We start from the raw sequence: 14,676 nt of genomic DNA on the forward strand, positions 1-14,676 counted from the left end.
AAAAATAGTACCTATCTACAGGGTTGTTGGGAAAATTTATTTAATATTTAAACAAAGCATTTAGAACAGTGCCTGGCACATAGTAGGCACCATAGCAGGCACCATAACTGTTAACTACAGTTATTATTATTAAACTAGTCCAACTTGGACTTTTGCTGCCATTTTTTTAAATTAAATTTATTTATTTATTTTTGGCTGCATTGGGTATTCGTTGCAGCATGCGGGCTTCTCATTGTGGTGGCTTCTCTTGTTGCTGAGCATGGGCTCTAGGCACGTGGGCTTCAGTAGTTGTGGCGCACGGGCTTAGTTGCTGTGTGGCATGTGGGATTTTCCTGGACCAGGGATCGAACCTGTGTCCCCTGTATTGGCAGGCGGATTCTTAACCACTGTGCCACCAGAGAAGTCCCTGCTGCCACTTTTTGAGTTGCATGCTTACGGAAGATGTGTTTGCTCCCAAACCTGTCAGTTGCCAACTGTATGGTCATTGTAACCATACAATGTAATTCAATCTTATGTGATCCAATAAAATAGGGATGGAGAAGAAAGAGATGTTCATTCTTTCAAAATTAAGTTGAATATTTTCGGTAGACTCAGTAAAGAATGGTTACTAAAAAAATTGTTGTGGAATTAGGACAGCTGGAAAAAGAAACTGAAGAAATCTAGATGGATTTTGGGCTCTGATCGTTTCACAAGTGTCTTTGTTTTCTTTTCATTTGGGAGAAACAGAAATTGGGTACCGTTTATGCAAGAAAGATCACAGAGAACTCCAATCAGTAGACCCATACTCAAAGGCAAGGCTCTAGCTAGAAAGATTGGCAAATTACTGTACATTTCCATATTTTAAATTAAAATAAAATATTTACACACTTTTTTTTATGGATCTTTGCTTTAACTGAATTCTCAACTAATCAATAAATTACTTGGTCCCTATGGTACTAGATTGCAATTTTTTATCGTCATTATAATACAACTAACATCTCTCCAGCTCGGTCTCCCTCCACATCAGTGCCTCCACATTTTTCTCCTCTAAAATTCTCAGTGGCTGCACCAAGACTGCAAGAGATTCCTTGCACTGTGCGTTGTTTGATGGTCATCAATTTTGCTGACATAAGAGCTGAGCTAGACAGTTCAAAAGCCCAAGCCAGTCCCTTCCGCAAGCCTCAGACAAGCTGGCAAACTATCTTTCCTCTTATCTGGATGTGGGAGAGTGCCTCGGTTTATTACTGTGGAGGACCCAGCAGCGGGGAAGGATTGCCTGCCTCTGTCTTTAACTAGGCCTAACTCAGAATTAGGGAAGTTTTGGCTCATGGGTTCTTTTTTTTGGCCACACCACATGGCAGGGACATGTGGGATCTTAGTTCCCTGACCAGGAACCAAACCCGGGCCCCCTGCAGTGGAAGCACGGAGTCTTAACCCCTGGACCGCCAGGAAAGTCCCTGCTCATGGGTTCTTTAGCAGGGGAATTTAAAGCTTCAAAACAGTTGTCCCTCCCACCCCTTAAAGTAATTCTCATCTTAAGTGTCACTTCCTCAGGGCCTGGTCTAAATTCTGGCTCCTTTGAGATCCTCTCAAGCCAACCTATTTATTTCCTTCCTTGCATTCATCACAATCTGTAATTTTAAATTTATTTGTGAATGTATTTGTTTAAGATCTGTCTTCCCCCCACTAGATTTTTAATTCCATGAAGGCAGGGATGGACTGTATTCTTGTTTTTCATCGTTTTATTCCCAGAGTCCAGCACTGTGTCAGGCATGTGGTAAATGTGTTGGGTGAATGAATATATACTGGATGGATGGATGGATGGACAGATGAATGAATTCGACACTAGACAAGTCTTCAGTTGTTACTGCAGCCTTTCATGCGGTGCAGCACTGAACTTCTGAGCGCTTAATTACTGATCTTCGTACACCACTTTCGTGGGATAACAGCTATCATTATGTTTACTTTACAAGAACAAATAAAAAGGAGGATTAAGAGGCTCTCCTTGGAACACCTAGAACCATCTACAATATCTGATGTTTAGTTTACTACCTTGGCCCATTATGAAATCTCTCTGGTGAATGAGATTCCTAATAGCTAACCACTGGAATCCCAGGTGGGCCCAACATTAATTCTTTAGTTGTTCTATTGATGGAGGGGGTCCCAGGAGTAGGGGAAGGGCAGCTGAGACGGTGGTAAGGGGAAGTCTTGCGCCTGGGGACTGCTCGTATTACAAGGTAAGGAATCATTTCAAAGCTTTCACCAGGATGTTGAATTGGTATGTACCTGAAACTCAGTCCTGAATTCTGGAATCTTACATGATCATACTGACTCCGTCTTTACTTAAAATTTTGTAATTTTGTTCATCATGGATTCTTTACATTAATCTTGATTTTTAAAAATACTGTATTAAATGTTATTTATCATGACTATCGTTATGAGCTGAATTGTGTCCCCCCCAAAATTCATATGTGTTAGTCTGAGCCCCCAGTACCTCAGAATGTGACCTTATTTGGATATAGGGTCATTGCTGATATAATTAGTTAAGATGAGATCATACTGGAATAGGGTGGGCCCTTAATCCAATATGACTGGTATCCTTATCAAAAGGGGAGATTTGGACAAAGACAGACACTCACACAGGGAAAATGCCACATGAAGTTTGGCATTATGCTGCCACAAGCCAAGGAACTATTAGAAGCTGGAGAGAAGCTTAGAACAGATCGTTCCCTAGAGCCTTCAGAGGGAGCATAGCTCTGCTGACACCTTGCTCTCGGACCTCTAGCCTCTAGAACTGCGAGGCAATACATCTCTGTTGTTTAAGTCACTCAGTTTGTGGTACTGTGTTCCAGCAGCCTTGGCAAACTAATATAATTACTAAGTTTTGTTGGTGTCTCCTTACATTTTACGCGGAAGGTGCCTCCCTTGCCTCACCTACTCCCAGCCCTGGATCTTACTGTGATTCACTCCACTCGTGTCAGCATCTACACTTCTGGGATTTAAGAGGAAAGGCAGCCCTTATATAGAAAATGAAAAAAAGCTTATGAAATTCAATTGGTTGTCAAAAGTTTCTGAGGTTGCATGTGGGTGTCAGGGGAGAAAGGGCAGGTATTATTTTAGACCTCACATCCTGAAATGCAAACCCTTAATTTCTGGGGCAGAACAGGGCACTCGAAGAGATTTCTAAAGGGGCCACACATCAGCTGTTTCTCCAAAGCAAACTCCCAGGCCTTTCCTATTCTCAAGCTCTTCATAGAAGATCCCATGGCCGCTGGTTATATAACAAAACGCACATCTGTTGAATTCTTCCTCACTGGTCTAAGTCCACCTGGTGCACTTAAGACTTCTAAGGCCTCAGCCTCTGTGCTTCAATATAGCTATCAAATCACCCCCTGACTTTCTCTTTGCAGGCTAAGGAATAACACTGCTTTATCCTTTCGCTATAACTCTAATCCTTTAATCCAGTCATGAAAATAAGAATTGTTCTATGTGCCCAGAGCCTAAAGGAAATTGTTTGACTTAAATGTAAACAGAAATGGTGGGGGAAAAAAAAAGTAGAGTGTATGTCCCCTACTCTGCTGACATCACCCCTCTTTGCTTTCCTTTCTTTAATAATTGGTTTCCAAGAAAATTTGGATTGTGTGGAGACTGAGTGAATGGAGCCTGTTTGGAGAGACGGTTTTTGGCTGAGCGTAGTGAAATGACTAAAGGATGAAGGAATGAACCTCCCCCCCATCCCCCAGCCAAAGTGCCCAACAGTCCTGATACATTTTTTTTTTATACTTTTTTTGTTTTTGGCCGCACCGTGCAGCATGAGGGGTCTTAGTTCCCCGACCAGGAATTGATCCCATGCCCCCTGCACTGGATGTGTGGAGTCCTAACCACTGGACTGCCAGGGAAGTCCCCTGATATATTTTTTTAAATTATACATATGAAGCTGCTAATTTTTGTTTCCGTTCTTTACTTATTCTTAAGCATTTGAATTTACACATATACATATACGCTATATATATTGATATATATATAAAATCTAGCTATGGTGAGATATCCCGAGTTCCTAAAGAAGAGCTCATGCCCCATGTTTCTGACACTATATGACCCACTCTTAAACAGGGATGTAGAAGCAAATTAAAAATATATGACAAATGAGGAAAAACATCCAATTCTCAGTTTCTGTAACTCTCCTAGAGAATCGTTATATAAGATTGAAGAGTTATCCCAATATCAACAGTTGCATACGTTTCAAATTCACGTTATAAACATAAGTATGAAGGCTGTCTCCTTTTGTGTTTTATACTAGGCCAAACTTACCAAACCCTCTCAATAAGCAACGTTAATACTTTTATTTTTCCGAATCCTTTATGGAATATAATTTTCAAAGAAACCAAATTATAAAGTGTCATGAAAGGAAGAATTTACAGTGAGATCTGGAGAGAGAACTAGTTTCTCTTGCTTGGAAAAAAGAAAAAAAAGGTTGTGGGGAAAACATGGAGAGTTTTTGTCCATTTAAAAAAGAAAAAAAATAGTACCAAGATTAGCTACAAGGCAGACTAGCCACAGTCCATGCTTGAAAAAACTGAATCAGACAGGGTGGGAATAACTTCAGGGTTGAGGGCTAACATATGAAGGTTGCTTAACCCTCATCCAGCAAATTTTGAATCAAAAGAAAAATCACACTTACCTAATGGTCTGATTATGGTAGTCTTTCAAATCCTGTCCAGTGCTGGTGGTTACTACTATCTATGTTGGGAGAGATACACAAGGATCAGTTACGCCTCAAGACCCCACATCATAAATACAGTCCTGGATATGAGTTACTCGTAAAATAGGCTTCATAGTCTTTCACCTGATCAGTTTCTGCAAAAAATAAAAGGAGCAGTTTACTAGCCCTGTGTATATTTCGAGACTTAAGACACTTAATTTCTCCAAATGACTTTTTTTTAAATAAATTTATTTATTTATTTATTTGGGGCTGAATTGGGTCTTCATTGTTGAGTGGGCTTTATCTAGTTGCGGCGAGCAGTGGTTTCTCTTGCTGTGGAGCACGGGCTCTAGGCGTGCGGGCTTCAGTAGTTGTGGCACGGGGGCTCAGTAGTTGTGGCACGTGGGCTCTAGAGCGCAGGCTCAGCAGTTGTGGCGCACGGGCTTAGTTGCTCCGCGGCACGTGGGATCTTCCCGGACCAGGGCTCGAACCCGTGTCCCCGGCATTGGCAGGAGGATTCTTAACCACTGCATCACAAGGGAAGTCCTGACTTGTTTTTAAAGAAGTATTTCGGTCATTTTATTTTTATTTATTTATTTAAAAGAATTTTTTTGGCCACACTGTACGGCATGCGGAATCTTAGTTCCCGACCAGGGATCGAACCCATGCCCCCTGCAGTGGAAGCTCCGAGTCTTAACCACTGTTCCACCAGGAAAGTCCCTCCAAATGACTTAATGTGATAAAAATATCTATAATGCAGTCTCCCCCAGTGGGTTGTAGACACTTCCACACTACCAGCCAAAGGTTCATTTGGTGTATTCGTGCTTCAAAGCATGTTGCATAAAAAGACAAGGAAATGTGTAAGATACTACAAGGAGTTCTTAGAATTTGTCTCTGATTCCTGGAGAGCCTTAGGGGGAAAAACAAGACAGGAGATGAATGTTCTTCATGCACTGTGGCTTCCCAACCTCTCTCCCTCAGCACTGAGAATTGTCGCTGTCATTTCAATGGTGACAATGTTTTCGTCGCAAATGTTGTTAGCTGCCATGTATTCTTCTCGTGTCTGGGACTACAACATAAGCCCCTGGGGTTAAGGGGCTCCCTTTATTCCCCCCAGTGCTAGCGCAGAGCAAGTGTTCAGAAAACACATTCTGACTTAACTAGATTGTCAAAGATGTGGCTCCAACACCATGTCTATGAAAGAAAAGCTAACCCATAAAATCCAACCCAATTCAGCCACATAGAGCATGTTGGTTCAGCGAAGAAAATGACTCAGACCAGTTGTTTCTCTAAACCAACCATTTACTTTAAGCCACTGTGTCCATTTAGTCAAAGCAATGAATATAGTAGTCTCACCACAGAGCTGGATTTTGTGTAGAAAAACAATAAGTACTATTTTGGAACCTATGTGATCAGAGAGACCAGATGGGATGGAAAGACGAAAGGGCAAATGGCAAAAGTTTACTAAAAAAAAACCTACTTCTTTTTTCTTTCCACTGCATCTGGTCTTCCTAATTCTTCTCTCCTGTTTTACCCGATCATGTACTCTGCCATTAAATTCACCTCTTTAATTAAAGAACTACTTTGACCTACTCTTCTGCTCCGAAAGCTTCGATGACGCTGTGCTGCCTTGCAACTAGAAAGTTAAATTCCAAGATATTCAAGATTCTCCACATTCTAGCCCTAAAGACATTTTTTTCTTCTATTAGCGTTCTATAGGCAGCGAATTTCTACTCCAAACTGGTTTATCTGCCAACCTCCAATGATGTGCTAAATTACCCGCTCCTTGCTTCTCCATTTAAACTCTGCCCATTCGTAAGAACCTTCTTTATGAAACCTCCCCTGAGCACCCCAGGGTGAAGTGTTGTCTCTCTTCCGTGAATCAATATGAATCATTTGGCAATTAAGCTCACCTTATGACACCCCTCACCTGCTTAATGTGACTTCCATAAATAGTCTGTAAGCTCCTTGAGCATAGTGCCTTGTATACAGCTGGTGCAAAATAAGATCTGTGATTTGCTCTCATGATGTGATTACCTAAGTGACACATGGTACTGAGCTGACCTTAAGAGAAAGCAGCAACCAAGTTATGCCACCATAATCCTCATGCAAATGAGAAGCTAAAACATGGACCACAGCAATGTCACCTAACAGCATTAAGGAAACAAACATACAAAAACTGCCAGCTAACATCTTACAGACTCTCCTCAGGAAAGCTACAAGGACTGACTTGATTTCTTTTCTCTTCAGAAAAAGGATAGACCTAACCACCAAGGGACGTCTGTGTATTACCTAATACACAAGACAAGCAAAATGGCTTTTCCAGTTTTGTTATCGGAAAGTTACAAATCAATAAGAAAAGCTGATGAGAAAATAAAGGAACCAGAAAAAAGTACCATACTGACATCGTATATATGAAGAAATGCAATTATCTTCAATTATAGCAATGTCACTATGTCACTAATTAACAATAATCACAGAACATGTGTCATACCAGAGAGTTTTTCTATCATACACAATGCATTAGTGGCTGCAGGAATCTTCCTCCAAGAGTTACCGTCAGAAGGCAAGCTGACAAACATCCACACTGCTGGTGCCATAATCCATAAAATCTGTGTTATGAAAGCTTGAAACTATTATGTGCAGTGTCTTATAGTACAAAGTAGTTAAAGAACCTCCATCTCACCAGAATTATCACTTAGGTTTTTTGGTTGTTATTTGTCGGTTTAATGCCGAGCATAAGCAACTGTTTTAACTGCCCCAAACAGTCAAACCATTTCTTGGCTGAACTAACCAATAAATTTCCTGTAAAATAGTTGTAGATTTGATAACACTATATAAATATGGCCAAGGCTGTCTTAACATTTATCTCCCCAAAGCCTAACTCGCTAGGAGAAAAGGCTTCAATTGCTCAGATAATTGTGGTTATGTAGCTGGCTATATTATTTACTCATTCACAATATAGTCGAAAGAAGCACTTTAAAAGTTAATTAAATGGGATAGAATTCTTATGATTTAAATTTCCAACTATAAAAATTTGATTTAAAAAGTGTTATGGTTGTAAAAGTCTATCAGATACCACAAATTTGTTTTTGCAGATTTCCTAGCTCCCTGACTTTACAGCAATGCTTAAAGTTAAGTGATGATGTTGATACGAATCACGGTGGAGCGAGCTTTCAGTACCTGGCCACCATTAAAAGAGATATCCAGGCGAAACCACTCCTTCAAGGGTATGGTGAATTTCGTTTTCACAGCAAGGTCTTCTCCTTTGACAAGATGCATTTGAATATGCAAGTGGCCTAAAAGGAAAATGAAAGCTTGTGAAAACGACAGAAAATACTTAGGAGTGAATGAAGTGGCTATATCTTTTCGACAACTGTCCTAAAAAGCTATAAAACTAGATCACATTCCTTCTTCCTTTAAATAAAAGCAAAGCAAAGCAAAACAAACAAAACACATATGTGCATTCATCTGTATATGTTTGTTTAATCTTCCAGAAAACAAGTTTAACTTGAATCCCATATTTGGAAACCATCATTCTCATTGAATTGCCACGTTGACAGCATTCCTTATTCTAGACAGACGTATCTGCCAGTAGACAGAGCATAAGAAAGCCACGCTATCGTTCTAAAGGTTCTGTTTCATACTTACCCTCTTCAGTAAGAAATACAGAAGGCGTGCCGTACATCTCGTTAGAATCAACAAAATACAGAATCCCACAGAGATTGGCCTTGCAATAATGGAGTAAATAAAGCCACAGTGAAACAGTAAACCTGTAAGAGTGAGGAGAAAAAAAATTCTGCAGATTGATATCATCCAAGAGCAGGTAATTACAGTTAACAGTGATGGAGTAAATTGCTTTCTTTCCAATGAAGGGATGAATTTGCCTTCGTGTTCATCATGGGAGATCAGCTCGCAAAGCTTGATTTTTGAGACAAAGGAGGTAGTTACAGTAACTGCAAAAGACAGGAGTTAAGCGTCGTTGTACAAAACTAGCAGACATTGTACCTTGCACCAAAACCCTTCCTGTGCCTTTCTGAGCTTCGCACAGGCCCACCATTTGAATCCTTGATTAAGGCTTATAAAGCCAGACACAGAATAAAAATCTGGATTTTAATAAGAGGTGACTTGATAAGAAGCTGTTCTAATTGCAATGATTTAAAAAAAAACATAATTAGGGCCTTTTGAGCAATTTTGTTTCTTTCAAAGATAAAAGCTCTAAGGCAGAAAAATGCCATAATTTGCAAATGGCATCACTATATGCTAATCAGGACACACAGATACAATTTTAATGCCCATATTAGGTTATTCAGTATCACAGTTCTGGCTGACCAATGTGGAACAACTACTCTAATTGTTCCATTTCTGGACTAGGGCTATTTTAGTTGAAGAAATATTGTCCATCTGTGATTTGTGGAGTGAGGATAAAATAACAGTGGTCAACTTAACTAGGACACATTTAGCCAAGCTATGGGATCCACCAATCATTCAGCAAATATTTGCTGTTAGAACATTTGCTGGATGCCACACATTGTGCTAGTGACCAGCAGTTCAAAGATAAGCTGGGAGTAATGCATTTTGCATGTGAAACATGAATCAAGGTCAAAACCTGTACAGAGAATGCTCTCCATTACCCCAGTAACCAATTCACAGTTTGGGTTCAAGTGGCAGCGGCCCCAGGTTCTTTGGGGACTCATCCCAACAAGACCTTTAGAATATTCTGGGCTTTATAAACTGGCCTTCAAATCGGTGGTAAGATATACAAACAGATGGTACCACACAGCTTCCTCCTGACCCACCCAGCTGAGCGAAAGCTCATGAAGATAAGTTATTACAAGGAAGCTTAGCAAGAACATACGCTTAGTAAAGTGACTCAAGATCCTTCTACAGCCAGCAGCATGGGAAGAATTAAATCACTCTGCTAAATCCATCCAGTCTGAGGTAAACCACAAACAATTTTCAGCATCTTCCATTCAGCAGAAGGAAAAAAATATATCTGGGTTTTGCTGAAATCAGTGGAGATCAGAAGTTGTGAGATTTCAAGCAGCTCATCCCATCTTCCAAGACAGAAAAGGCAAAGTGAAGGCTGCAATCTGGCAGGGCTGTGGCTGGCTGCACCTGACACCTTGCAAAGCCTCAGGCTCCAACACCTGACTCACCTACTTGGGTCATTCCCAGGACCAACATCCAAGGTCGAGCGAGGATCGATTGCCAGGAGCAAGAATAATTTCAGAATGCTTTGAGGTTCTCAGGTCCACAAATTCTACCTAAGCTATGCAGATCTCATCATTTTTCCAAAGCATATTACAAAGGTAGGTCTTCCTAACTGGCTCCACTAGCCTGCTCTGGTCCTCAGATCAAAAGAGTACTACCGCCCCACCGGCCCCCATCACCGGCCTCTTCTTACACTGGGTAATCTATCCGCTGGCGTCGGGTGGCCTCTAGCTCTCGATTCCGAAATCTTGGGAACTTCTTCACAATGCCTGTGTTTTCTCCGCTGGAGGCAAAGAGAAAGCCCAGGAGGGTGACCACATCTGTAAACAGCAAGATGGCTGCCTTTTAATTAGTTCCAGAAAAACACTGCTTCCAACATCACATTCTTCCTGGAACCCACCGCCTAGCTCCCAGCAAACATTTAAATGAAGAGTCTGAAAATATTAGCAAACATTTCTTGCACACTGAATATACGGCAGCCACCCGAGAAGCACTTTACAGAGCTATCTCAATTTGCGTTCATAGCAGCCCTTATAAAGGAGATTCTCTCTTAGTCCCATTCTACAGATGAAAAGCCTGAGGTATAGAGAGGTAAAATAACTTGCCTAAGGTAACAGAGCTAATAAGTAGTAGAGCGAAATTTCAAGTTTGCAGCTCAGGGTCTATGTGCTTAACCATTTTACATCCTGCCCTTCTAAGAAAAGCATTTTGAATTTATGTAATAATGATGACAGTTAACACTTCAGTAGCATTCACTATGGTCTGCACTACTGTATAAAAATATATGTATATATATATATAAAAATTCATTTAATCCTCATTATTATCCCCCGTCTATAGATGAGGAAATAGACGCACAGCTGCTAAAATACTAACATTTATTTAACACTTAGAATATGCCAGGCAACATGCTAAGCACATTTCAGGAAAAATCTTGCTTAATTTCACAATTTATGAGATAGATTCTATTATTGCCCCTCTTTAAACTGAGCCTTAGAGGAGGTTGAATAATAAGAGGTGGACCTGGGGTTCAAACTCGAGCAGTCTGGTTTCAGAATCTATGCACTTAAAATTGCAGGGTTTTTTTTTTTCGTCCGTGCAGACTTTCCACATAACCTCAACATGTTACCCTATGCAAATATTACTAACCATACTGCTTAAAACTAGGGAGGCTTCCACTTTATTTTGCAAATGTGTGAGAATTCTGTGGTTCTAGAAAAGAGGAGCATCCATAAGAAATCTGAAAGGGAAAACTGAGTTATTTCATCTATATTTAATACCTACAAGGCTAATATGGATTTTTTTACTTCCAATACCCCACCCCCCTCCAAAGAAAAAAATTCACCAATACAACCTAGAAATAAAGATCACTTTTCTCTTTCTTAAAATGTTCCTTGGTTTAAATATCCATAATTAAATGGTGGAAATCATCTATTTTCCTGGGCTTCTTAGAGTTGACTTCTGCACAAGTTACCGAATACCAATATTGGAAGAAATTACAGGAGCCTCAGCCTGGGATATTGGACACCCCAGCTCTCATTCCTCAATGGGGAAAAATGTTTTATTACATAAAGAGGTACCTCTGGTTCATTACAACTTGGAAATCATAAGAGCAATGTTTTCAAAGTCTCAGAGATGCATCTGGAAATCCAAAAGGGTGGAGTTATCAATTCCAACAAAAATACTTCAAACCTTATTTCTTTGCAATTTGAGCTCAACTGGCACACACCGGACTTGCTGGTTAGTTACGGGAGTGGAGAGAGGGGATTAGAAATGGAAATACTGCAAGGGTGTCTTCAGAATCCAAGGAAAAAATTCACCGAGAGGTTGATATCAGCCAACCTTTGTTGGCTTCCACCATGTTGAGTGGAACGTAAGAGACCAGACGGTCATGTTAGCCCCCTAGGAAGCCTTCTGCTAGTGATTGCTGTTGAGTTATCTAGTGTATAGTAGAAACATTTATCAAAATGAACAGGATTTGATTCTGCCCAACCTGACTCCAGTAAAAGGAGGCTTCAAAAAGGAGGTTTCCAAAGTGAAGGGAGTTAAAAGTGAATGTTGATGAGCCATTCCTTTATCCAGTGATCAAAGAAAAGCTGGCTGAATAGGAGAACTTGCAGCAAAAGACTGTGGAGGGAAAATCTAAGATGCGAAGATCTAAAATAATTTTTATAAACACATATCTTTTGTATCCAACTAAACCAAAGTGATGGTGGTTCTCTTGTAAAATCAGTGGCTTTAATAGTTCTTTGATTTGGAGTTCTATTACAATTTTCCCTCAGTATAATATTGTCTTTCCATTTCATTAGAAATAACTAATATGAATGAAATTTTGGTGCAGGGAAGGACTTTAGAATTCATCTAGCCCAGGATAACATTTTCTAGTAACTGACTGGCTGCTTGGAGTGCTATAACTGATCAGTGATGGCTGTCATAAGCACAAGAATGGGGAGTAACAGTACCAGTGCCATGCTCCATTAAAGAATCTACAGGTAGGAACACTTAAGTCCAGAACTTGGGCCCAAACAGGTTAAATGGCTCACTTACATAAAATGTAAGCTCCAAGAGAGCATGCACTTTACTTCATTCATTATTCCATCCTCAGAGCCAGAATAGTGGCCAACACTTGACAGAGGCTCCATAAATATTTAGGGAGTGAATGAATGAATGGATGAATGATCAAATGAACATAGTTGTGGCCAAGTCAGACTTTGAACCTGTCTTTCACCCAACACGTTTCATAATTTTATAATGTGCCCCATGCTGTCCAAGCCAAAAATTAAGTCTCTCTCTTTTCAGGTCCTTCCCCCAGATCCATTTCTTTGGCTAATCTTGAACGAGGAAGTTAGGTAGGGAAAAGGCATCATTATGACATAAACACAAAATGCCAGGAAAACAGTTCAGGTTTGGAACCTACCCCCTTGGTCATTTTGCTTGTTTTATTTCCTCAGATTCTAGAGCAAAAAGAGGCATTAGATATAACACGGTGCAAACTCCTTCATTTGGCGACAAGAAAAGGGTTAGTGTCTTGTTGAAGGTTGTATAACTAATAAGGTTGTATGACTCAAACCTGGTCTGCCACTGCAAAACAATGAGCTTTTTATTAAACCACATCACATCACACAAGTCCTCACAGAGAGAGCTGGGACTGGTGTTCAGCTGGCATGCCCCTGAGCGGCTGTACTAGTTGTTAAAGTACTGAAACATGTCAGTGTATTGGTTAGATGATTGGTGTTGCCTTGAACCTCCAAAGCCCCCACCCACTCCCCACCCACCCTGGCTTCTTCAGAGTAGAACCTGGCTCAGCAAGGATCTCCAGCACCATCCTGTTTCAGCACCAGGGCCAGCGCCCAGGGGAGCCTGACTGGGGCCCCCAGCTCATACTCTTTGTTAAGTATTTTGAGTATCATCCTGAGTGGAGTGGCCGTGGGGGGGGGGGGGGCTACATAGCCCATTCTCCAGTTCAGCATAGTGATCAGAGCCCTGACAGGACACCTGCTCTGGGGAAGGGCCCGTTTCTACATAACAAAGCCCTATTCAGGATGAGTTTCAAATACATCACAATGATGCAGCTGAGACCCTCAGTCCCTTTGTGGGGAAGTTAGAGATAGCCTTGAAGCAAGGAATAACTGTGGCTAAAATTTTGTAAGGGGAACCTGAGGAAAAGAAGCTAAGATTTTCCCACCCAGAGAAGTAAAATTAGAATGTCGATAACTCAATCTGCTTTCCAAATGCAGGACACTAAACAGGCAGCGGCGATCTGGAGTTTTATTTTCCTCAAAGCCAAAGCCTGAGAGCAAAACACTCTACCTTCTAGCAAGTATGATTTAGGTCAGAACTTCCACCCCAAAGGATACTAGGCAGCGAAGTGAGTGCCTAAGGAAGTCTGTAACATACTCAATACTAGGAGTCTTAAGAGTAAATAAATTCCACTCCCAGTAATTTATCCTCCAAAAATATTCATTTGTGAGTACAAAGATACATGTACAAGGATGCTTGGAGAAACCTTGTTGTTAATGTTAAAAGACTAGAAATGACCTGCATGCCCAGCAGCAGGGGACAGGGTAAATCAATTATGGAGTGTCAGGCAACGCAACGCTAAGGAGCTATTGAAAAGAATGGGGTCGTGTAGCAAGTACTGACAGAGAAAAATCTCTGCCGTATTGTTAATGAGCGCAGGGCCGAGTCTATAGTATCCTCCAACGTGTGTATGAAGAGAAGGGGCTATCAACCTAATGTTTATATGGGCAGAGAACATTTCTGGAAGGAGACACAGAAACTAGTGTTATTGAGTTTGCTTCTAGAAATAGGACCAAAAGAATAGAGTGGGTGGGAATTTACTCTTCCCCCAAACCCTTTTATGCTCTCTGAACTTTCCACCAGGTACACGTATTACTTTTTTGGCTACAAGGGAAGAGAACAACATCTCTGAGCATTTCCAAGCAAGTGGGGAGGAGCCAGCCACATGCAGAGGTCTCCCCGCGCTGGGCGCTGTGGTGGTTCAATCCACTTCAAAGAGGCAAAGTCCAGTGGGTGAGGAAAACAGGGTGATCCATGTCAGTGAAAATTCAACTTATGAAAAAGTGTATTCCTTCTAATTTAGAGCCTGGGTTAGGACTATATTAGCATATTTCAGAGAGGTGGCTTAGCAAAGTTGAAAGAATAAAGAACTGGGACTCCATTAACAAATTCCCTGAGCCTCAGTGTTCGCCTCTGTAAAGAGAGAATGAGAATACTGTCCTTCCCTGGGCTACTATGGGTTAAGTGAGACATTCTGCATA

At 40.9% G+C, this 14,676-nt stretch overlaps 1 protein-coding gene across 2 annotated transcripts in view; it reads right to left on the minus strand.

Moving 5' to 3' along the window:
- SEL1L3 (SEL1L family member 3) overlaps nt 1-14,676 on the minus strand; it is a 97,794-nt gene that overhangs the window by 64,108 nt on the left and 19,010 nt on the right. For both annotated transcript variants that reach the window (XM_007448806.1, XM_007448807.1), the window contains exons 3-6: nt 10,089-10,215; nt 8,333-8,454; nt 7,865-7,980; nt 4,661-4,719 (exon numbers count right to left, since the gene is read on the minus strand). In XM_007448806.1, coding sequence (XP_007448868.1) covers nt 4,661-4,719; nt 7,865-7,980; nt 8,333-8,454; nt 10,089-10,215 — 424 coding nt within the window. The remainder of the gene's footprint in view (nt 1-4,660; nt 4,720-7,864; nt 7,981-8,332; nt 8,455-10,088; nt 10,216-14,676) is intronic.

The sequence above is a fragment of the Lipotes vexillifer genome, unplaced genomic scaffold (assembly GCF_000442215.2).
Source record: "Lipotes vexillifer unplaced genomic scaffold, Lipotes_vexillifer_v1.1 scaffold100, whole genome shotgun sequence".
Lineage (NCBI taxonomy): Eukaryota > Metazoa > Chordata > Mammalia > Artiodactyla > Lipotidae > Lipotes > Lipotes vexillifer.